This window comes from Tachysurus vachellii, chromosome 1 (genome assembly GCF_030014155.1).
Source record: "Tachysurus vachellii isolate PV-2020 chromosome 1, HZAU_Pvac_v1, whole genome shotgun sequence".
Taxonomy (NCBI): Eukaryota; Metazoa; Chordata; class Actinopteri; order Siluriformes; family Bagridae; genus Tachysurus; species Tachysurus vachellii.
The window spans coordinates 31259999-31284510 of record NC_083460.1 but is presented as its reverse complement, the minus strand read 5'-3'; the positions used below and the strand labels follow the sequence as shown (position 1 = coordinate 31284510).

The following is a 24512-nucleotide window of genomic DNA, read 5'->3' as shown; positions in this document are numbered from 1 at the left end:
TTTAAATAGTGCAGACTGCTTTTAATGCAAATGGATTTTCACTCACACAGTTTGCAAATATGCAAATCATGAATCTGAAGCATTCGATTTGTCCAGCCAACTTGGATGTGATAGTGTTTAAGGCTTGTGGACTTGATTTAGCGGCTTGTAATTTAACATCAGACACGCTAAAAAAAAAGCTGTCGTATTTGCAAATGTCTCCTCTAAAAGTGCACTACGTCGGCTGCTCAATGTACCCACATTTGCACTCTATAGTCCTACATTAACCATCACAACAACAAAAAAAAACACTTAAAAATAATCCCAGATTTTTAACACTGCAAAATCTCAGTATTGTAACTATTACATGGCATTTGATGATGTTTAATTTCTACTGAATTAAAGATCAGTCTACCCTGAATGACATTCAAATAAATCTTTATAATTAACACCAAATAAATCTTCTCACTCACTCAAATTCTACCGCTTATCTGAGCTACCTCGGGTCACAGGGAGCCTGTGCCTATCTCAGGCGTCGTTGGGCATCAAGGCAGGATACACCCTGGACGGAGTGCCAACCCATCGCAGGGCCAAATAAATCTTGAATGTCAAAGATTATTTTTTTATATAAATTATGAGTTTGGGTCTAAGCTTCACTCAATGAAATGTTGGTATTTTTCCCCTGTATTTCACCTGCTGATTAGACCTCTCATCATCTTTACCTGGAAAAAGGTATGCAATAGCAACAGCACTTTGATCCTCTAGTCCCTCTAGTTATCTTAACTCTTTAACTGTAAACTCTTCTCCACCATTAATGCCATCACTCTCATCATGTCTTAGACCACTAACTAACCAAGCAGAGTCTTTACCATAAATCAGCAACATTGTCTGCATTGGAAATTTGTCTTTCATCATTAGCTTTGAATGTCCAATGCAAAAGTAAATCATATCTCAGGTGGCTGAATACAAATGGGGTAAACGTTTCACTTTGTACGTTTTATTTTTGAAATAAAGAAATCTTTTAAAATGCTGAAAAAGCTCCAAGGAACTTCGTTATACTATATCCTGAAGTAAAATATGAAATTTTTAATCCAGGAAACAGTAATTCACAGATTATTTGAGTTAGTGTATCCTTACCATGCATCAAAACGCAACATTTTCGAATAGTTAAAAAAAAAATAAACAACAACAACAAAAAAAAAAGAATATACAAAGAATTGGCTCACAGTGTACCGTCACTGCATAAACTTAGTCCTGGACTACACTTATGCTGCATTCAACTTTGAAATGTGTAACCTTGGAATTGTGTAATGTTTCAACTTGGTTTGTTCAACCTACACAGTGGGGAAAAAACCATGGGCATGTGTTTTTTGTTAGCAACAATCTACCCAGCTAACAGAAATCTATTATGCATTTATGATTGTGCATTTAGTTCCTCAAAACAGCAAACAGTATGGTCTGTCTTACAGATTTGATTGTCTACTTTGATAAGTTTATAGTAGTATACAATTTTTTAAAGAAGTATTATGCTAATTTACTGTAGAAATGACGCTATACGGCTGGCTGAGACCTTCCGAATAGGAATTCCAAGTAATTAGGTGTTTTCTTTGGTTTTTCCTGGTTTGAGGCTGCAATTTCTAAGTTACAAGCTTTAGTTGAACGCAGTATAAATAAACGGTTGCAGTAAACAATAAGTTACTAAACACTGGTGCTTGTGTGTGGTGCATAATTACTATCAACAACAGATGTGAAAATTAAACAAAAACTGACATCAAACTGTTCAAACATGCAATTGTGATATCAACTCTACAGAGGAAACATGAAGAAAATATGTACTGGATTATAACAAATGTCCAAAAAAAAAAAAACAAAAAAAAAAAACATGTCACTTTGATATAATTAAAATGAACCCTGTGGTACCAGCATGATGACCATCTAGTCTACTCCTGTCAATCACAAAGTCCACTGGTGTTTTGTGTTTCCCTGTTTGTGCTGAAAATCCAAACTGTGCAACCATGCAAAACAACAGACTGTAGTAATGAGGCAAATAAGAAACATGATCTTACCATGATCTATAAAGTATATACAGCGTGAGACTGTTAAAACAATCAATATTTCACCAGAAAACAAACAACCCCCAAAAACAAAACAAAAAACAAAATAAAAAAATCTTTTGCTTATTCCTTTTGTTCAAACAAAATCTATAACGTACTAACAATAGCATCTGTAAATCTTCATTAATGGAGATTTTGCAATTTTTTTTTAAACTTATGCTAATGAATGCACATCTGAGCTGTTACATATATGCTATTAAGCCTTAAACAAAAAATGCTATCAATGTTACATCTGAATTGGCCTAAATGATTTAGGAGTGATTTCCTTGCAGGTTTTTTCCCCACTTCCTATTTAAAACTCCACTTTACAGGCAGGAAATGTTTCATCCTGCATGGCCACAGTACTGTTGCTTCCCAACACGGTTATCCCTAGCTCTTTTTGTCTTTCATGTGTCTCTTGGTACCAGTCGTGCATCGTCAATGAATCAAATGTGGGGATCAGAGTGACCTGAAAGAGAAGAGTAGATACAATGAGATTCAATGAATTGTCCAAAAATTGTTTCAATAATTCACTTTTATACATAATGCAAAAGAACACCTTTATTTCTTTGTTACTGGATACAATAACTCAAGATTACAAAAGGAAAAATAGTATTAGGCTCTATGCACAACATGCTAATGAGTTGAACCATAACAGACCTGTGTTTCTGGCCAAGCCACCTTTCCTTCCAACAGAGATTCAAGGATGGGTCTCATGACTGAGTCCTTGTATGATTCTTCCCCACTTATTATATAGCAGGAGGAGCGAAAGCGACGGAAAAATTCCACGTCAACTGTAGACGCTGCAAAGCCAGAGGGTAGGTATGCAAAGTCCAGATAAACTGATGCAGCATTTGACTTGTTACCCAGTGGACCTGTAAAGACAGAAGATGCTAATGATGTTTTGAGATTGACAAGGTCTTTTAAAAAATCTATTTATTTATTTATTTTCTTACTTTACTGGTCATCTACTTCCTCACAGAGTTTTTCAAGTAGTCAAACAAGGAGTTTCACCCCTTGTTTGAATAATGTATTGGTTAGTATTTCATCCAAATTTGATTCAAATTACATTTGAGACAAGATAGACCTTGAGATTAAGGGTCTTACTCAAGGACCCGACATTGGCAGCTTAGTAGTGCTGAGATTTGAACTCACAATCCTCTGATCATTAAATTGAAGTGTCTAGAGTCAACAGTGCTTAAAGAATCAGAAGTAGGGAATGCTTAAAACTCTGCAGGGAAGATGGAGAACATCAAGAACTACTCTGTTTGATCAGCATTCCAAAACCTGACCCATACAATAAAATAAAACAGTAGTGGTACACACCTGATTGTGGTTTTGCACTTCCTGACATTGGTCTCGCGTTACCCATGATACTACGTGAAGCAGACTTTGTATCCAAGCTTGATGAAGACCGACCTGAACTGCTTACTGTTGCCTGAGAACCGGCCTTTGTCCTGCTACTTTGTGCTGAAGGATTTGCAGCTGCCATCTTTTGTGTGCCAGAAGTTGCTGTTTTTTTAGCCTTCAGAACTACATTCTTTAAAGGCTTGGCTTGGGAATCAGCTTCAGGGTCTAACATGCAGGCACCAGGCTGAGGTGGGAGGGGGGGCAAGTCCTTCATTGGTGCTGGTGGGGGATCTGGAGAGGAATGTGCAGTGTCCATGTGAAATGAGTGGCTGCTGGGATGATCATGTGGGTGATGGGGTGGAAAAAAGTCAGCAGACTCCTCATCAGAATCCAAGTCTTCTGTAATTGAAGGACACTCTCCTGTAGCTGGTGGGACATCAGAGTCTGAGACTGTAGGAAGGGAGTCGCTGACAGAGGTTGGCGTTGTCTCTTGGCCTTGTGAAGAGTAACAAACACTGTTGTTGCACTGTGAAGGTGACTTAGCAAGCTCTTGAGACTCAGGTGAGTAGTTGTGAGCATTTGGGCTAGATAACCCCGTTTGGCTGTCTGGAGATTTGTGATGCTCAAATTCACAAGGAGACACCAAACAAAGGTCGACATCATGAGGTGGAAGATCAGGGCAAATAGCCTGTGGGCCAGAGAGATGCTTCTCAGACCCATTATAGTTCTGGTCACCATTACACAACGTCCTTAAAGGTAATGACATATGTGCTTTTGATTCGTGTCCACTGGTGTACTCACTGTCTTCTGTATGACTAACAGGGGGGATGCCTTGCTCAAACGATACTGATAAAGAATTATCAACTTCAGTTGAGTGTGGAGAGCCTTCCTCAGCAGGCAGGGACGTAACTGTGGACGATGCGTCTGGGAGTATATCCTTTAAAGATGTGGAACTGGCAGTCACATGACTCTTTAAGCTAACTCCCTCTTGAATATCTTCATGGCCACTGCCTAGATGATCATTTTCAAGAGATAGACAGAAAGATGCCCGTCCTGCACTGTTATCAGGAGAGACCGTTTCAAGGACTACATCCATTAACCCACGGTCCAATGGTGTGAGATCAAAATTGACGCTCTTCTCACTTTTTGGAGTCTTTGCTAATGGTGAAGGAGACCCTAGAGTAGTATGTGGGGCAGATAGTGTCTCTGTACAACGAAATCGCTCCGGGGTTTTCGACAAGTCTGTTCCACTTTGTGCTCCATTCAACTGATGTTGATCTTTCTCAGCTTGCTCAGTGCATTTAGCTGCAGAATCTAAACAATTCCCTTCTTCATCCAATACTCTATTTTCCAATTTTAATTTCTCAAAGTCTGCAGCAATTTCCTCAGACAACTTTTGATCAGAATTTAGTTTCAGACTGGGCTCTTCAATATTCTCTAGTTTAGTCTTTATTCCTTTATTTAAACTGTCCTTTTTAATAATAGTTGTGTCTTTCTTTAATGACCCATTTTTGCCTGTTGATTTCCTTACTTCAGAAGAAGCACTTCCAGATGCTTTCTTTGGGTCCTTAACAACTGGCTTAGTTGTCGTTTTTTTCTCCTCCAGTTTAACATCCTTCTTAATCTCCTTCTTTATGTCAAGTTTCAAATCTTTCTTAGGTTTCGTTCCGAAGTCTTTTTTCATCGGTTCCTTCTTTTTCTCAACGTTGTCATCTTTCTTAGAAAGACTTGTTGAGGGTCGTTCCTCTTTCTTTTTCACTTCTTTTTTCTCCTCTTTAACAGGCTCTTTTTTAACCAATTGCTTTTCAGGCTTAGAGATTCTCTGTTTCACGTCATCTTTTGGCTTTGTTTTTTCTTCCCCTTCTTTACCCTCTTTTTGGCTGGTTTCACTTATAGATTTGGCTTTCACTTTTGTGTCTTGCTTCTTAGTGTCAACTTTACTTACCTTGTCTTTGACAAGCAAGGCACTCCCAGGTCTTGAGTCTTTGGTGAGAGACTTAAGGCTCTCTTTGCTCTCTGTACGCTTTGGTTGCTTATCAGGTTTAGCTGATTCAAGATCCTGTAAACTCACCACTGGATGCTTAAGAAAGTCTAGATGTTTCAACCTCTCCAACCCATCAAATATCTTTGCCTGTGGTGTGCAACCAGGAAAGAGAGCACGAACAATTTTTTCCTGAGGGCTAGCAGGATGCCAAACCAACAGTGCACATATTGAAATCAGGCAGGTTAAAGGAATCTCTGAAGCCTTCACACCAGAGGTACTACCGGGCCACTTTTGCATAAAGGTTTCATGTTCTTTACTACCTTTGACTGGATTAAGAACATACAGTTCCAAACAGCCGACACCCATCTTCTGAAAGAGGATTAATGGTTCAATGTTTGGACTGTTAGAACGACTGAGGGGTTCTGGAGAGATAGATAACTTTTCTAGATGCTGTAGTGTAAGTGAAACCTGATCACAGCCACGCAAGACCTTAGGATCACTGTGAAGTGTCTTAAGTCTTTCAGGAGCATTGAGGAACACAACCCCGATTTCTGGAGATATTAAGTTCCTTTGCCAATCTTCATTGCTCTGGGAGCCAGATGAATCCTCTTCTTCCTGCTCTGCTGTTTTTCTCCAGAGGAAGCTGTTTATACCTGGCAAGTTATCCGCACCAATGTGTGTCATCAAAATGGAGTCCACTCTGTCCAAATGTCTCACCAGTTTCCAAAAACAAGAGCGTGGATTTGACCCACCGTTGACCAAGACATTAAATCCATTCACAGCAAAGAAGGCAGAGTCCCCTCTACCACCAGGAAACACGTAGCAGCAAGGACGGGACAGTTTTAAAAAGCCAACTGTGCTAGGAGGCTCAAGGAGCTCAAAAGCCAACCGAGGTTCGAGAGACTCAGAAAGATACTCCGTAAACTCCTGCAAACCTTCCATCTCCGGCAACACTGACGGGGGGTTGATTTTGATTTCAATAAAGTCTTGCAAATTGTGCTTCTCCAACATAGAGCTCTTCCATGCTCCAGATATTGGGCAACTCAGCGTAAGGCTTGCTTTGTGTGAAGGGTCTGCTGAGCTCAACGTCTCACCAATCTACATTGTAAATAAATAAGTTATTGTGTGTGGCAATTTTCAAACTGAAACAAGTGAGGTATTATGATATGAACATCATTCACAGTTCCTCACCTCTTCATGAGCAAATATCTGGATGAAGTCATTAAGTGAAAAGTAACCAGTTTGTAATACAAGGTCACCAGAGTCTTCCACACACTGTCCAGCCAGAATCAGCAGCTTGTGACGAGACACGTCGGTAATAAGCCGTCGGACCTTTGAAATGAAAAATTAGTGAAACTGAGTACACTGAGATTAACTTACCATATAATGTAGTACAAACAATTAAATTATTATTTTTTTTATGAAAAACGTTATGTTTTCTAATCTATACAGTCCTGAAAAAAAAATCATGTTTGTTTAAACTCAACCAGAAAATTTTTTTAAAGTTCTGTCTTAAAAATGATGTTAACATGCGGAATCAGATTACAAACAGAGTTTCATCACAAAATATGATCTCAGCAAAGTATAAAAGGAAATAAAATGTTTTGGTGAAACCTTTGGAATAAGATGGATCAGTATAGTTTATTTACAGCAAAAACAATTCTGGTCAGAGCTCATTTATTTATTTTTTTCAGAATTCACTCACAGCAACATCTGATAGTTTTCCTAGACCTACAGAAAATTTGTGAATTGACATTGAGAGTGAATTGACTCTATGCAAGCAAACAGAATTCTCAGATAGTTAAGGGAGATTAAAAAAATCCTTACCATTATTACATACATTTCCATCTGGCAATAATATAGTGATCAATCTTAACCATTTATGAAGAATGAAGAAATGCTCTTAATATTAAAACACAACACACACAAAGGTTTGCTGATGTCTGACCTCTAAGCACACCAAACTGTGGGATGGGTTTACGACCACTTGCGTCTCCAGAACATCTCCATTGTGCTGCAGTGTCCTCTGGCCTGAAAGGAGATAGCAGGGAGAGAATGGGGAGATTCAGTGAGCCATTTATTATCAAATCAATTGTAAGTTGCAGCCTTAATTAAATCTTGTAACAACCATCCTGAAATTAGTACAAAGAAAAAAAAACCTTCAGTGAGAGCAAACATGCGTTCACAATTGAACACAAGTTATACATTGATTTCATTACTAGTATAGAGAAGGAACATCACTAATATATATACATGGGGAAGCAATTCCCTCATTTGTGATCATTCCTCATGATGGAACAATTTTTCCCTTATTTAATCATCCTCTCTCTTAATGATGTCTTTGCAACTGAAAGGCAAAATTTATGAAAAAGAGAGTAAAAACCACAGCCATGTTCTGCCTTAACACATCAGAAAAAACTTAAATACGCTCCTCTATTACATATCATTTTATACCACAGCTCTATCGAATGTTCTAGAACAGCAGCTCTGACTGTAATGCGACTACAAATAAAAGGTCTATATATAAAGGTACTGGTTTTAATATGTTATAGTTTCTATAGTAACAGCTCATTCACAGCCCTTTGTACATCAGACACTCCACATTTTATTATAGAAGTATATACATTTAAGAGTTTCATATTTAAACCCAGGTGTCTAGGGAACTAAAACTAAATTTCTTTATGCCTGTGATCTTTCCTCCCACATAACTACGTAATACGTTTATTCTGAATTTTCAATTCGCCTGTAGCCAAAGTCCCGTCCTTGAAAATAAATAGTCACTTATCACATTGTTGTTTGCCAGTGTGAACAAGAAGCGACCTTGAACTGCTTAACTGTTAAACGTAAATATGAACATGACAGCACAAGATTGGATGAAAATTCTTTCTTCCTGTACACGGACACATTGTTGTTCCAATATCTGTGTGAATCAGAAATTTCTAACAAACCAGTTTACTTTTCAGAAGTTTGGATTAAAACTGTGACTATGAGTTTTGATCGTGATTTTTGTACTGAACCTTTAAAACGTAACCATTGCTGCTAATGCTGTGAGCAACCATGTTAATGTCACTAGCCACCTTGTTATGTGCGGCTTTATTTTATTAAAATGAACTAAAGAAATAGATACGATTTTGAATAGAATCTTTAAAATGGTAAAATGTAGTAAAACATTACAATTTTGCATTGAAACTTCAAAAATGTATTATGGTAGTTATAAAATGGTGAAATACTATACCTACACTTTAAAATAAAGAGCTGTACAAAATGTTTACCTTTTTTAATTTATTTAACGTTTAATTATTTATTTTGCACACAGTGAATAAAAAAATGAGCAAACTGACAAGCTGCTACTAAGAATAAGTTTGTGTGCACGCATGTATGTGGGTCTGGCATTAATATTCTGACATTCAGTTTTTTCCTTTGTAATACAGTACAATCTCAGTCAGCTTTATTACAGTGTCGGATCAAATGAACCCATATTTGTAGGACTTTATATGCAGTCCAAGCAAATTCTCACACTGTTTTGCTGCAAGATGCAACTTCTGTTTGCTGATGCTCCAGCAAACATCACAGAGTTTACCGACTGTCTGTGAAAACAAAGGCAGCATTATTTTTTATTACTATTCTGTTCGGTATTTTTGTTATAAAATCTTTGTTTATGTGTACAAGTACAAAATTAGGATTATGACAATAAGGCTTTTTATATTAAACAGAAATATTGTATTGTATAATTCTGGATTCTGATTGGTCAGAAGGTTTTAATTCATTTTATAAATTGGTGAAATGGTGAAGTTTTCTATTTCTGTTTCCAATTTTTCTTTAACTGCAAGAGTGAGGGAAAAAAGAGAAGTTGTTGGAGGAGCACTTATAATGCAAGTGTAATGCAAGCATTCCCAGGTCATGACCTTGCTATATCCCTGCACAACGATCTGATCTCCCCTTCAGGCACAGCTCACAACCTTGGGGAACCCATGAACAATCAACTGTCCTTTTCCTCTCATATTAATAGTTTGACTCGCTCATGTCGGGTTCTTCTCTACATCTACTAACATTAGAAGGAAAGAAAAAAAAACAACAACAACAAAAAAAAAAAACTTTGAAACTTTTTTCATTGTAACTTTGAACAATGTTTTAAACTCATGGTATCTTAAGTATGTAACCTAGTGAACCAGCATTAATGTATCCAATCACAGAGATTTAAGCACTTATGTACGTCGCTCTGGATAAGGCTGTCTGCCAAATGCTGTAAATGTAAATGTAAGTGAGAACCTGTTTAGCAGATGTTCCACATCAGTAAATGCAACTCTTAATGAACAAAAGGAATGAAGTGTTGTACTTTAATTATGTTGTGTGTGTGTGTGTGTGTATATATTATATATATATATATAAAAATCTGCTTCATAACACCAGCCGGTCAATTTTTCTAGGACAGCCAGATACAGCAGGAGTATTAAATGTTCACCTCATTAACACTAGGTGTAATTGTGAGAAAATGCAGTCACAGCTGTTTTCATTAAGCAGTGCAGGACATTTCTAAAGTAGCGATCTATCTCTAAAGCATAACAGGCCAATCTGACACACACACACACAGAAACATAACTAAGTACTGCCAAAAATAGTGTTCAACATCAGGAGTGAGTTAAGTGCAAAAGAATAAACTGAACAAACTAGTGAATGAATGAATAAACAATTAAAAGCCCATATTATGGCCTTGTGATTAGCTGTGTGTAATGCATTAGAGTGTACAGGCTACTTTCTCACACAGAGACTCATGACTAAGCTGTGAGTGAGCAATTACTCTGCTTAAAATTTCAGTCAATGTTTGGTTTCCTAATTTTCGATAGGTTTTAACGGTAAACTGCAAAAATGGGTCTATTAAAAAAATGAAAACCTCTGAGACAAGTTCACTTCATAAAACAAAGATTTGTGAGAGGGAAATAGAAGGGGGGGATGGACTCGTTCTTCTGTTTGTATACCGATGTCTGTCCTTTCACTACAGTCATCCGTATACACACATCCCTAACCGCAAAAAACTTTGTATTCTTTGCTATCATCTTAAAACAGAAAGAGTGCTGTACTGTATGTCATAGATGTGTATGCACTAACTCATTGCTTGATTTCTACATTCATCCTATGTTTGCTTTAATTCTGATTATTTGCTTAAAAAAGAAATCTCCCATATTCTCCATTGTTTGAAATTGGCCAATTCATACAACAGTCCACAAGCAGGGCAGGGGAAGGTTAACATGTGCTTCCTCTGAGAACCGTGGAAACAGCCAAACACGTGTTTATGTGGCTGATGCTGCATTACAGGACAGCATAACACACTTAGTCACACCCACACAAGTCCAAAGTAAAGCGTTAAAATGATGACTAAGCAAATCAGATGTATGTAAGCTTTGATGTACTTGTACTTGGTTTAATAAGAAGATAATTAAATATAGAACAAAGATAACACAATGTAGGTTCATGTAAGATAACACAATGCAGGTTCATGTAAAGGAAAGACAAAGACAGATGGCGCGTGTGTGTGTGTGATGAGAGAGAGAGAGACTCTGACGTTATGCATTCCTTAGCAGCTGCTTGTCTGTTACTTAGCCTCCTGCCTGGAAGTAACGAGGACGCACACACACACACACACACAGGCTGTATGTTTGAGAATTTACAGACTAAAGCTCTAGTGAGACTGGTCATAATTGAAGCTAAAATGTACATAATTGAAGCTAAAATCCACAGTTTCTCATGGTGCTCCATTGGTGCAGTTTGTCTTTGAACAAAATAATTGTACTATAATATTACCTACTTATATTTTACCCTAATGCTTTTTTTTATACAAAAACTGTACAGAACATAAGGCCATTGTTTTCAGGATTGACCTGAAGAAATATTTAAACACTTTTGTTGTACCAAAAGCTGTGAATTAATTAGTGAGAATTAACAGTGCTAGATTAAACAACTAACTAAGTTGAACTACACAACTAGCTCAATAACGTACAGAAACCATCCACACTTCTACCATTTGATCTAGCTTGTGATGTAACCAGCAAAATAGTTAGTGTGTTAGCTAGAAACTGGACAACTAACTTGGTTTCTGCCCAGAAATCTAACTACATAAGAGAATATGCTATAATCTAATTGCAACCAATTTAAAGTAGACGCTCAGTTTTAAAATGTAGATTGCACGGTTAAATCTAGGTTACACATGTTAGCTCTAACTTTTCAGCCTGACTAGTAAAGTATTAGCTAAGTGAATTGAATGAATTTATCCTTTGTCCACTCCTGACGATGCCAAATTTGAGACACAGATGGGAATCTTATCAGCTGATCTTATTATTAATAAAAAGCTCAACAGCATTTAGCTAAAGCAACAATGTTAGTGGTTTGAAATGTGAAATCATATGACTCATATCCCTAAAAGACACACAGATAGAGAGAGAGAGCGAGAGAGCGAGAGAGAGAAAGAGAGAGAGGGAGAGTTAAATTTCCTCACAGTATGTGTTGTTATCTGTGTGATAAAGCATTACTACATTTCACAATAAAGTGAGAGCAGCATTTGCCTGCAGCTTGGTAAATTATGCAAATTTAACAATTTCTTCATTTCTCCAGCAATGGTGATAAACCAGTTAGCTTACATGATTTATGGCATGTCATCTTTTTAGGATTTCACAAGGCTATGAGCCATTCCTTCAAATTTGCTCTCTTTGTTTTGTTCTTCCTTTTTTTAATACCACAGTGCTTTTGAATCCCGCTGTTTGTTTGTTCAGGAAGTGTTGATTGATTTTAAAGCACTTATTCTAATATGTTTCTATACTAACAGCTTGTTCACATGGACTTGAGTGTACGGGAAAAGAGCCACATAAAGTGATTAAAACAATGTGTGATAAATGTTAATATGGTGAGATTTATGGAAGGAGTCTGAGCACTTTGTAACAGCCAGAGTTAAAGGTAAATCTTTACGACTTTGTGAAAGCTGTGTTTATAATTTCTCCTTCTCTTTCTCCATTTAAGGAGGGGGGGGTGTTGTTGCTGCAACATGAGTATGCAAACTTACTCCTTGTGGACATCCCAGAAGGTATGGCAGGCTGTTCCTCAACATGTACACACATTCATTTTTGTTTTCAAGTGACTGTGATAAGGAATTTCAATGAATTATTATCCCCAGAGTATTCCTAAACAGGAAATGTGATATGTATAGCTTGACTCACTCAATTTGATGAGCAAATATTCTTGCAACATGTTCATTTTGGTAATTTCCCAAGGCTGGGAACAACTCGATTAGATCTGAGGTCCATTTCACTCCTGACAGAAGGTGACGTAATGGATGTGAGCAGTTCGTCCCCTATGAAAGAAGGACTTGAAGTCATTCCATGAAGTGATCGTTTTTATGGTGGGGGTATTTTTTGTACATGTGAATACTGCCAAACACCTGGCATTAACATTATTCCTGGCTGATCTGATCTTAAGTGAAAAGCACTAAGTTCAGGTGTGAACGAGATGCAATATTTCTCATAAATGTGTAGTGGTCCGGTCACTCAAACCACCTTCTGGGGTGTATGGGACGCATTCGACCACACAGAGTGAACACAAAAGCGCCTCAGTGCGTCCCGTTAGAGAAGGAAGGAGGACCTAATCAAATGAATCATTCCTGTAATGTATCTGTAATCATTGTGCTATAAAACTATTTGAAAATCCCACTAAACGATGGATAAAGATGATACTATAGCAGCTTATTTATAAGCTTCTCTAGAAGAACAGGAAATGTTTGAAATGGCCAGTACAGGTACGTGAGATAGGACTGACAGAATATTTCTGTCTGAAAACAAAGGAAGCAAAATGTATGCATTTTGCCTGTCCACTTATGATCAGATCAGATCGAATGTTTCGCCCTTTCTTCCATTTCACGTAGCATTAAGAATCTAATTGCATTTATTCTTCTTAGCATCCTCTGTCCTTTAGAAGCTGTAGTAGCCGATAATCTCTGTCATCATGGTGGAGAATCTGAGTCGTGTGCCATGTGTTCACAATCCGGCATTAGATGGTGATTTAAAGGTGGGGAAGGACAGCTGCTCCGTCAGCTGCTCATATCTTCACTTCCGTTCTCTTCTCCAATTCCATCCCAGGCTTCCAAATCATGTCTCATAGTTCTCAACCTCACCCTTCAACTTCACTTCAATAGGACAATAAATACATACAATATAAATACTGCAAAAGAGAGTGTTACAGTATACATTTAAGATATGAGTATCTAAAAAAATAAAGAAAAATATATTACGTAATACTTTTCTGATTTGAAGCAGTTAGTTGCTATTAGAATTTTGTAATAAAATTACAATAACTGCTAAACTAACAGTTTGTACAAATTTTCCTTCCTTTCTGTAATTCTATTTTTGGAGAATTTTTTTTAATGGTTTAAAACAGACTTTACAATAATTTAATAATAATTATTATTATTTAAACAGCATTCTTGTTTTGCTGTTAGAAAACTATATATCATGATATACTGTGTGTCAATTGTTTTTATCCATTCATTCATTCATTCATTCATCCTCTACCGCTTATCCGAACTACTTCGGGTCACGAGGAGCCTGTGCCTATCTCAGGCGTCATCGGGCATCAAGGCAGGTTACACTCTGGACGGAGTGCCAACCCATCGCAGGGCACACACACACACACTCATTCACTCACGCACTCACACACTACGGACAATTTTCCAGAGATGCCAATCAACCTACCATGCATGTCTTTGGACTGGGGGAGGAAACCGTAGTACCCGGAGGAAACCCCCAAGGCACGGGGGAGAACATGCAAACTCCACACACACAAGGCGGAGGCGGGAATCGAATCCCCAACCCTGGAGGTGTGAGGCGAATGTGCTAACCACCAAAGCCACCGTGCCCCCCCAATTGTCTTTATTGTGATATATATTTAATGCATCAACCCTCCCCATTACACACAAAATGGGCAAAACAGGAATAAACCATGATAAATCCTTATATTCTGGTCGTCATCTCCACAGTTTTCAGTTGCATTAAGAAACCAGCAAAATTTTAAGAAGCAGCTCACATTTCCTGCTGCCTAAAAATCTAACCATTACATCAGCAGCAGCGAGTGACTAAAGCACAGTGTAAAAATAACACCCCATGGAAGGCTGTGCAAATGTTCCTTCTGGCTTTGAGAACAATTTCAACATTGAATGTCAAATTCTTTCAAAACACAAATCCAGCTGTGAAATCAAGATATTCAAAGATATTCAAAATTTCACGTTGATTTTTAAAGTTCATTTGCACATACACACACACACACACACGCCGAACCTTTTTTTTGTATTTTCTTTTAATTTTTGGTGGATTCCTTTCACAAAGCACTTGTTAAGGTAGAAACTGGAGTGTGTGTATATACACTGAGTGTTAAGCTTAACTACAGTACCCGGCTTTTCAGGTAGAAGCTGCCACTGGTCTGTTTTAGTTCTGATGTTAGTTAGTTTAGTTACACACATTAGAAAGGCTTACATGCACATTTTCATCCTCCTACAGTACTCTACAATAAAAATGCTGCATACGGAAGTTATTAAGAAAGCGTGAATGTAAACGTTTCTAGTATTTACACCATAAATAAAACAGACAAGCAGCTGCTTTTCCCCCCCACAAATGCTTCGTGGTTACTGTAAACCCCCTGCATGTATAAAGAGACACTACTTCTTCTGTGCTATCTACACAATCTGGAGCAGGAAATCAAGATCATTAGCGTTAAAATATTTTTTTTTAAGTGTTACATTTGGCATATCTGCCCCTTCTGCTTGTTTCTCTCATGTGACATGTTTGACAATTTTTGTTTTCAGCAGCATTTCTAAAAAAAAAATAATTAAATAAAATAAATCTAGCTAAGTGACGTTAACCACATTCTGGTCTAACGTACATTGAAAGATTTGATATCACATCGAAGTGAAACCCAAGACATTTTACATGTACTGCAACAGAAAGCAAAGGAAGCTGCACCAATACATCCTGCAAGAAAATTGAGTCGTGACAGGACAAGATCACCAGGCAAAACCTTACTAATGTAAAATTGATAGAAGTTGGCAGGACATCCCGGATGCCAGTTAATAATATAGAAGCATTCAAAACATACACAACGGTCACTTCTTCCAATTTTATATTACGATTGGATCATATGATTCTTGATGGTGACTTATTGCGTATTTTTAAGTGAGAACTCATAGCAGTGTAGATGGAAATAAGTAGGATGTCACACGGTGTAGTTTGTACCTTTGAGCTCCTCAGAGAAGAAAGCAGAGTGTCTGGAGACGAAGAGTTTGAGCTGCTCGTCCAAATTACAGGAGGACAGGTTCACATCCCAGGAGCGAATACCTACAGCAAGAACAGAGAAACAGAGACAGGGCACAGGGACTCTGTTAGGGCACATTAAGCATGCGGGGGTCAATTATTCATGCTCAGAGTTCACTTTCCCACAGACACAGCAGCCTTCACATGAAGAAGCAGCAAGTATAGAGCTGAATTGTCCCACACAGAGCAGAAGAACTGCAACAAACGTCATCTGTCTTATATAAAGGAATTGCAATGGGGAACAGATCTTCCCAGCTACTAATATATCATGTTATTTTCATCCAGGTCTGCAGTGTTTTTGTGAACAAATTCCCAAAATACCTCAGGTGCTCATTATTTTTTTTTTTTAGACAAACTCGAGGGTGGGATGATTATTTCAGTCCTGTCCAAGCAAACATCTCTAATTTTCAGCAAATGTTTGGCTCTTGCGTTGGCGAAGGCAGTCTACCAGCACTGATTTTTACCTGCACATCTAGAGACATGGTGTGCAGGTGTCACATACTGTAATAGTAACTACAAAATGAGTTATAATTTTGAAAAGCTTCTCTAGAATGCACAACAAGGAAAACGAACTTTAGGTTAACATAGAATTTGTGTGTTGTGGTTCCCAGTAACATCGAAAAAAAAAAGAAACACACAAGGGATCAATTGCTTTTAGCTGCTGTAACATTAGTGAGAACACAAATGAGTTCGTTGCATGAACGTTCTGAAGCATAAAATGCAACTATATACAGATCAAATGTATTTCGTATGTCATTTGCAAGTTCTTGTTTTTTAATAAAAGGAATAAATTACTTCATGCTGTTAGGGGAAAAGATCTCTGGAATGGTAACAATAACTTCACTGCCAATCACTGATGCTTTTTCTAGAACAAGACACCGGGTGTTTTATTCTTTATTTAGTACATCATCACTCAGATACAGGATATATTTCGGTTATTTAAAGAACATGAAGATTTTTGTCAGTGATTCAGTGGACCTCTTAGAGCACACGATTCAAGGAAGAAACCCGAAAGAAAATCAGAGCGAATAAAAGTCTGTCGATTACATTGAAGAATGTGCTGTGATTAAAAAATAAAAATAATCCATGAATATTAAAGATCTTCTACTCATTGTTGGTGGTTTTTTTCCCTCTCAGAAGAGGAAAGGTACAATTTGCTCATCTCTAGTCTGTGTAAATTTAGCTCCAGGACGCTGTGGACATTTCTATATCCTGCCAGACCGTGGCCTTTGGCACTCAGCATGCAGTAATGAAATGTAATTGTCAAACTGACCTCAGAGGACAAAGTAATTACACTGACAGCATAGCGGGTGGAGCACACGGCCGTATCACGGAGCTTTTACCTTCCACAGCAAACATCTCTCCTCTGAACAAAGCAGAAGCTGTATGAATGAGTTAACCAGAGCTCTCGAAGCACAAAGACTGCCATTATAAGCACTGATTTGCTCTTTAAACACTATGCATGGCTGGAAACCTGTGATGATTACGAGGGGAAAAAGACTAATGTTTAACCCCAAATATTTATTTTTAAACATGTTTACCTCAGAAAAACAAATCGAACATTTATTCACAGTAGAGCATAGAAAAGCTAACTGAACCAACGATATCCTCAAAGAAAACCTTATCAGCATTATATAGTATATATTATAGCAACGCATCCTACATATATGATCTGTAAAATCTCAGTTTATGATTCACTTTTAACTCTCAGACATTATTCAATAAACATCAGTTGATAATAAGCCTGAATAAAAAATACTCTATGACTCAAACATCAGTTATTTTAAACTGCAAAGTAAAAAAAAATATTCATTTACTAGTAAAAAAACACAATGCAACACACGTGATATCTCAGGAGGAATGTATCATGATATCAGTATTAATACTGTCATATTGACCAGCACTAGTTTGTCTAGACCTAATCAAAAGTCCTGGAAGTTTAAGGGGTAAAGAATTTAATCACATTTTTTCAAAGGTGCAGAAAATTATTGTACAAATTTTGATCCTAGTATTTTTTTTAATTGTAATAGTTTATTTTTATTATGATTTTAGAATCATTTATTACATCAGACTGTTAGAAAGGTAGATAAAAGAATAAAACATTCTGCTATAAGAAAATAATTAATGATGAGGTGTGATGAAGCTCTACAAAGTTGATGCATTTCCTACGACACTAAATCTCAAGTGTGTTGTTCGACCCTGGAGACTCCTTTCATAAAGGTTTCATAAGCATCTCCTAACAAAAAACTTCACCAAATAAGTGAGAATGCACATTTTTCAATAATCGGTGGGATGTTCACCCTACAAGTCCCTGCCAACGAGCTGCTACTTTAGAAATGTTATCATGTTACTACAAGTACATTAGCAGCTGCATTAGTCACCACACCGTTTTACAAAATTAGTCAAAACCTCCAAAACTGATTTGCTATAAAAATATAGTACACCAAGTTACCAGGAGTGTGTTAAATCCCCAAATACAGAAAGCATACGCACACACACACTATCTGACATTTAAATCCATTTCCAGTGTTGTTTGTATAAAATTTTTGAACAACAAATTTCCAAATATGTGAACATGGAGGCAAATGACCTCCTGTTTTTAAAAAAAAAATAAAATAAAATAAAAAAAAAAACAGCCATGTACGAAAAAAAGGACATGGACGATGGTGTAAAAGTCACCCAAGGTCGACTGAAAGTATTCAGCAAGGACGTGTTTGGCAAACACACTCTGAGACAGTGACACTTTTTTCTATGTATTCACTTCCTGATGAGGTCACATGCTGTATCAGAGGTGAGACACGACAGCAAAGTTCTCGGTTGATTTCCACTACAGCAATACACAGTTATGTTAGCCTTAAAAATGTCAGTCTGAACCAGTCTGTCTGCCTTGACCGCCAAGCTGCTCCTGGACAAGCAGCAATTCAGAGCGACTCTAAATTAAAGCAAACCTGCAGAATACTGAGATCATGCAGAATACATCTAGATGTCATTTTCTCTAGTAATTAATCTAATATTTAGCTTTTTATTAATTCTCTGAACGTACAACTGTTTCATTTTATTATAGTGCAGTCAGTTAAGACTCCTCCATCACTAGGTCTGACAGCTACAGGGGACATTGATCCTTCATTAAGACTGATATTCACAGAGGTCACACCTCCTTTTATTAATATTAACAAGCAGATAATCTATACAGTGTTCTTAAGGGACTGAAGCAATCAGTCCACTTCTCCTTTACTGAGAAGGAAAGACAAGCCACGCCTCTTTCAATTACAAGATAACAAGGCCTCCTTCATTATGACTGCCAGGCACAAATGCCAGACCTCTTTCACTCTGGCAAGCACAACTGCCATACCTTCTTACATTATAATGTGTCTCCTTCATTAGAAAGCACAGCTGTACAGGACGTCTTCTCACCCAGAGTTGAACATCTCACCGTGCCTACTTCACTAGCAATTACACAGTGAACATGCCATCATCTCTAAGAATGAGAAAAAAAATAAAGAAACTACGCCCACATCACCAGAACTAAAGCACAGAGGCCACACTCACCTCACAGTAACTGAAGCACAGAGGCCACACTCACCTCACTGAAGCACAGAGGCCACACCCACCTGACAGAAACTGAAGCACAGAGGCCACACCCACCTGACAGAAACTGAAGCACAGAGGCCACACCCACCTGACAGAAACTGAAGCACAGAGGCCACACTCACCTCACTGAAGCACAGAGGCCACACCCACCTGACAGAAACTGAAGCACAGAGGCCACACCCACCTGACAGAAACTGAAGCACAGAGGCCACACCCACCTGACAGAAACTGAAGCACAGAGGCCACACTCACCTCACTGAAGCACAGAGGCCACACCCACCTGACAGAAACTGAAGCACAGAGGCCACACCCACCTGACAGAAACTGAAGCACAGAGGCCACACTCACCTCACTGAAGCACAGAGGCCACACCCACCTCACTGAAGCACAGAGGCCACACCCAACTCACAGAAACCACACCCACCTGACAGAAACTGAAGCACAGAGGCCACACCCACCTCACAGAAACTGAAGCACAGAGGCCACACTCACCTCACTGAAGCACAGAGGCCACACCCACCTCACTGAAGCACAGAGGCCACACCCAACTCACAGAAACCACACCCACCTGACAGAAACTGAAGCACAGAGGCCACACCCACCTCACAGAAACTGAAGCACAGAGGCCACACTCACCTCACTGAAGCACAGAGGCCACACCCACCTCACTGAAGCACAGAGGCCACACCCAACTCACAGAAACCACACCCACCTGACAGAAACTGAAGCACAGAGGCCACACCCACCTCACAGAAACTGAAGCACAGAGGCCACACTCACCTCACTGAAGCACAGAGACCACACCCACCTCACTGAAGCACAGAGGCCACACCCACCTCACAGAAACCACACCCACCTGACAGAAACTGAAGCACAGAGGCCACACCCACCTCACAGAAACTGAAGCACAGAGGCCACACCCACCTCACTGAAGCACAGAGGCCACACCCACCTCACAGAAACTGAAGCACAGAGGCCACACCCACCTCACAGAAACTGAAGCACAGAGGCCACACCCACCTCACAGAAACTGAAGCACAGAGGCCACAATCACCTCACAGGAGCCAAAGCAGCTGAAGCCATGCCTCCTTTACTTTTGTGCTCAAAAGAACATAAAGGAAATAGAAACTCAGAGCCGACCCAAACAGAAAATAAGGATAAAGGAGAAAAATGAACGCAATCATTAAAAAGGAAAAAAAAAAAACAGAACATTCCGAGGAGCATGAAGACAGAAAAGCAAAAAGGATTAAATTAAACACAAACTGCAACCAGAAACCAGAGAAAGAATTTTAACCTGGGTGCAGACATTCAAGCACAAATGAGATGCCACTGCACATTAGCATCCGTTTTCACAATGCAAACGCACAGCTGAGCAAACCGAGCAAGCAGCCCAGCCCTCTGTTCTGTTCACTTTCATCCTTTTTTTCGCAAGCACACTGCTGAAAACCTCAGACATGCTTTTAAAAAGGCAGCCATGCTGAAAGCAGTCTTCCTATAATTTTCTTTCAGGAAAGTATTTTTAAAAATCTTGTAGTCCTGCTGTACACTTGCTGTCACATGCGAGCGAAGTGATCCGTGCAACATAGTCATCTGGCCAGGAAAAGGAGGAAATGGTGGTCAAGTGTGTTAAAAAAAATAAACAAACAAAGAGGATATGTCTCTACTGTCAGTCACACAAGTCTCAGTTAAGAGATAAAGACTGAGAATCAGAGGATGGAGGTAGGAGTCGAAACCACAGAGACGACGTAAGGAAATCTTCAGACATGACAGAGCTTCGATACACACCCTTACTAACCCACACTCGCCTCTTCCTCTTTACATACTGCTGGACTTTGTGCTGATAAAAAAAGAACAATGAGGAAGTTGAATCCCCTGCTTGCTAAATCCTTCTGATCACAGCGTGCTTCATACAGAGATGACGTATGCTTGGTTTCCACCAAAACACAAGGCAATTACAGAAAAAAAAGTGATATGATGATGTAAACAATAAGATGTAACATTGATGGCTACATGACAACTGCATAAAAAGGTGACAGAATTGTAAAAACTTATGATGCACCTGGATAAACAATACTATGCAACTATGTGGAAAATGTGATGTAACGGTACATAGCTTTTCATGTACATTATGTGGAGATTTGTGAATGAACACACTATACAGCTAAGCCTGTGACTGGCCGTTACAAACGAGGCATGGTCCAGCATTTCACACAACATTTCAACAGTGCACTCTGCAGTATCGGAGCACTCCTACTCCTAATGAAAAAATCAGTAGCAAACGAGCTCCTCGTCGCTAGCTAAGAGAAGAGTCTCAGTTTAGAATTCAACACGCCTGAATGTGGTACTGGCCTTTGGTGCAGGGTGTAGTCGAGCAGGCGGAGCTTCACTAAAAATGGAGGACAAAGTTGTGTTGTCTCGCTCACATCAGCCAGAATGACGTAAAGGAGCAGCACTATTTATAGCAACAGCTTTAATCTCACATCTCTCTCCTCCAAATATCTCTCTCCCTCTCCTTACCGGTCACTTCTTCTCTTCCATTTCTCTTCACTCTCTGTCTTTCTTGTTCCTTTTCTTCAGCATCTTTTCCTCCATCCCTCTCTATCACTTTCTCTCACTTTCCACCCATTTATTTGCTTAACACCATCTCTTTTACTCCATCTCTGTTCCTCACTCCATCGTCTTTCACTCCTCCCTGATCCTCTCTTTATTCTCACCAATTTTTCGATTCATCTTTTCATCTCACCTTTATTTCTCTATCTCCTATTCTATCCACCTTTCCTCTGTATTAAACATCTCTTCTTCAGTTCTATCCCCAGGTCTCTCATCATAATTTTTTCCTTTACCCCTCTCTGCCTCCCTCTCTTCCTTCATCCCCCCCTCTCTTCATAAATATAACATGAGAGTAGAATAAATCACTCCTGCTTATGCACTAAAAATCTTTATCACGTCTTTTTGCTAGTTTCATGTGTCATGTCATATGTATCCCTTATTCAGACCACGCCCACAAGTAAACTACATGTGGAACAACAACCTGCGATCTCCTGCTAGGTTGAACGTGAACGTGCACTGCATTCACTCGTGCCTTTTCATCATCTTCATCCTGATCAAAGTGGCTGTGGTTTAAATGATTGCTTTTCAACCAATTTCATTAGAAACTAACAAAAACAACAGAAACTTCATAACTACATTTGAAAATTGTTCTATATGAAAGCTATGGTTCTGATTATTTTCAAGTGGGCCAGCTTCAGCATTTCTGATGTTCATTATAAGAACCGTTCTGTCATGGGGAAGACATGTCGACTCAGCAGTTTCCTGTCAGGACTGAGAGTGTAAATTGATTCACTGCATTTATAACCAATGTACATGTACAAGCCAATATATACATTTTCCGGCATCCTTGAAAGGTCTACAAAATGGAAAATTTGCCTCAGTGACTGAAGACAAATTTTCAGTCATGAGGTTCACATCTTGTTTGATAGAACAAGACTGGAAGGCAAAACAGTCCTGAAACTTTATCAATACTTATAAATAAAAAGTGGTTTGAGAGCTGTGGTTTGATGAATTTCCTGTCGACACAGAACACCAGAGTGAACAGCCAGTAGCATCCAAGATACTCAACATCCCACTAAATTTACACAAACCTGACAGTAGCTTAGTGAACTTGCTAAACATGTAGAACTGCAACAAGATTACAAAATCTTGTTTTCAGCTGTGAAAGATTTCTCACTGTTACCTTCACCCAGCCTGTCCACCTTAACCAGGATGATATACCAAACCAAAAGATGTGCTTTCGGCAATATGCTAAACATTTTTGAGTTAATGTCAAGATTCAGCAGTGCCAACAGAGTGACCAAGACCCATGAGGTCATCACCAAACAACAAGGTGGCATGTCTAAGTGGTAGATAAAGAGATGTTACCTATTCTTACTGATAGAAAAGCACGTCAGCATGTAACGACGGAACTATCCACCAGTCTGAGGTGACATCATTACAGCACTCAACTGCCCCACGTTAGTAAAACGCACCTCTGAAGAAAAGTCACATAACAAACTCCACCCTCTTTCAAACAAATAAACTCCAACTGATTATTCTCCGCTAAGTGACGGCTGGAAACAAGAACAGCGTGAAGGAAGACACAGCCAGAAAAACAACAAGAAACCATGTTTATTGGTGGGAGCAGCTACTGTAGAGGAAGACACAGCTCTCCAATCTATTTTCTGAATTTAATTGGATCAGCACAATACTAGTGCTGAATAAGCGATAAAATAATAATAATAATAAGAAGAAGAAGAAGAAGAAGAAGAAGAAGAAGGTGTTTAATTGCCTTCCAGGTTAAACAAGAACAAAAAAAATTTGAGAATTGCCAAAAACTTTCTAAATAATCTTCTTGGTGCCGTAACATGAAGGAACCTGCAACACCAACTTTGATTTCAAGGACAATTGAAAACCTTTACAGCCTTTTCCTAATATCAAATCTATTATACACTTACAGACATTACTTCATTCATCTGAAGTCATTTTTCATTCATTTTTCATTTCTGAAATGGTGAAATCCAGCCACTGCATTTTATTGCTTATCTTGGGCTGAATCCCAAAAACTCAGACACCAAGTGAACTATCATGTAAAAAGCAGTGTTTTCTGTAGTCTAAGAAGATTAAAAACATCATGTCTACAGCTCCACACTTGCTAGGGCTCAGGGAATGTGCAGTAAGTGCACTTCATAGTGTGCCATAACACAAGACTTCTGCTCTAGTCTTCAATTAAGGGGCATGAAAGATTCACACATCAATCTCAGCACTCTTGTTATTGTTAAAGGATGTTTGTGGACAGCTACAAAGTGAAAAACGAATCCGATTTGGTTTTAAAGTCAGCTTAAAATCCTCAATACACATCACCTGTGAATCGGATCAGCCCCAAAAGACGAAGGAAGCTCTTCTTGCCTCCTGATTCACTGCAACGACTTATCAGGGGTAAAAACACAACATTTACCTCGCTCAATCTCCGAAACTAGGTACTCCACAGACCCGGCAGCGGTGTGTTCCCCGATTACGACCAGTAAAGAATATTTATCGCTGCTGAAACATAAATGGGATGAAGCTGGACTCGTGTTTTCCATCGTTTTCACTCCGTCGATGCGCTGCGACGCCATGTTGAGAAGTTTCAGCAGAATG

General features: G+C 38.8%; 1 protein-coding gene across 1 annotated transcript; it reads right to left on the bottom strand.

Annotated features, from left to right (window-relative positions):
• map1sa (microtubule-associated protein 1Sa) lies at positions 1 to 24512 on the bottom strand. Its single transcript, XM_060883088.1, has 7 exons — positions 24331 to 24512; positions 15672 to 15773; positions 7355 to 7437; positions 6598 to 6738; positions 3399 to 6504; positions 2733 to 2947; positions 1 to 2541 (listed from the first exon to the last, which is right to left on the bottom strand). Exons 1-7 carry the CDS (start codon positions 24488 to 24490, stop codon positions 2386 to 2388), a joined length of 3963 nt encoding a protein of 1320 aa, XP_060739071.1. The 5' UTR covers positions 24491 to 24512; the 3' UTR covers positions 1 to 2385.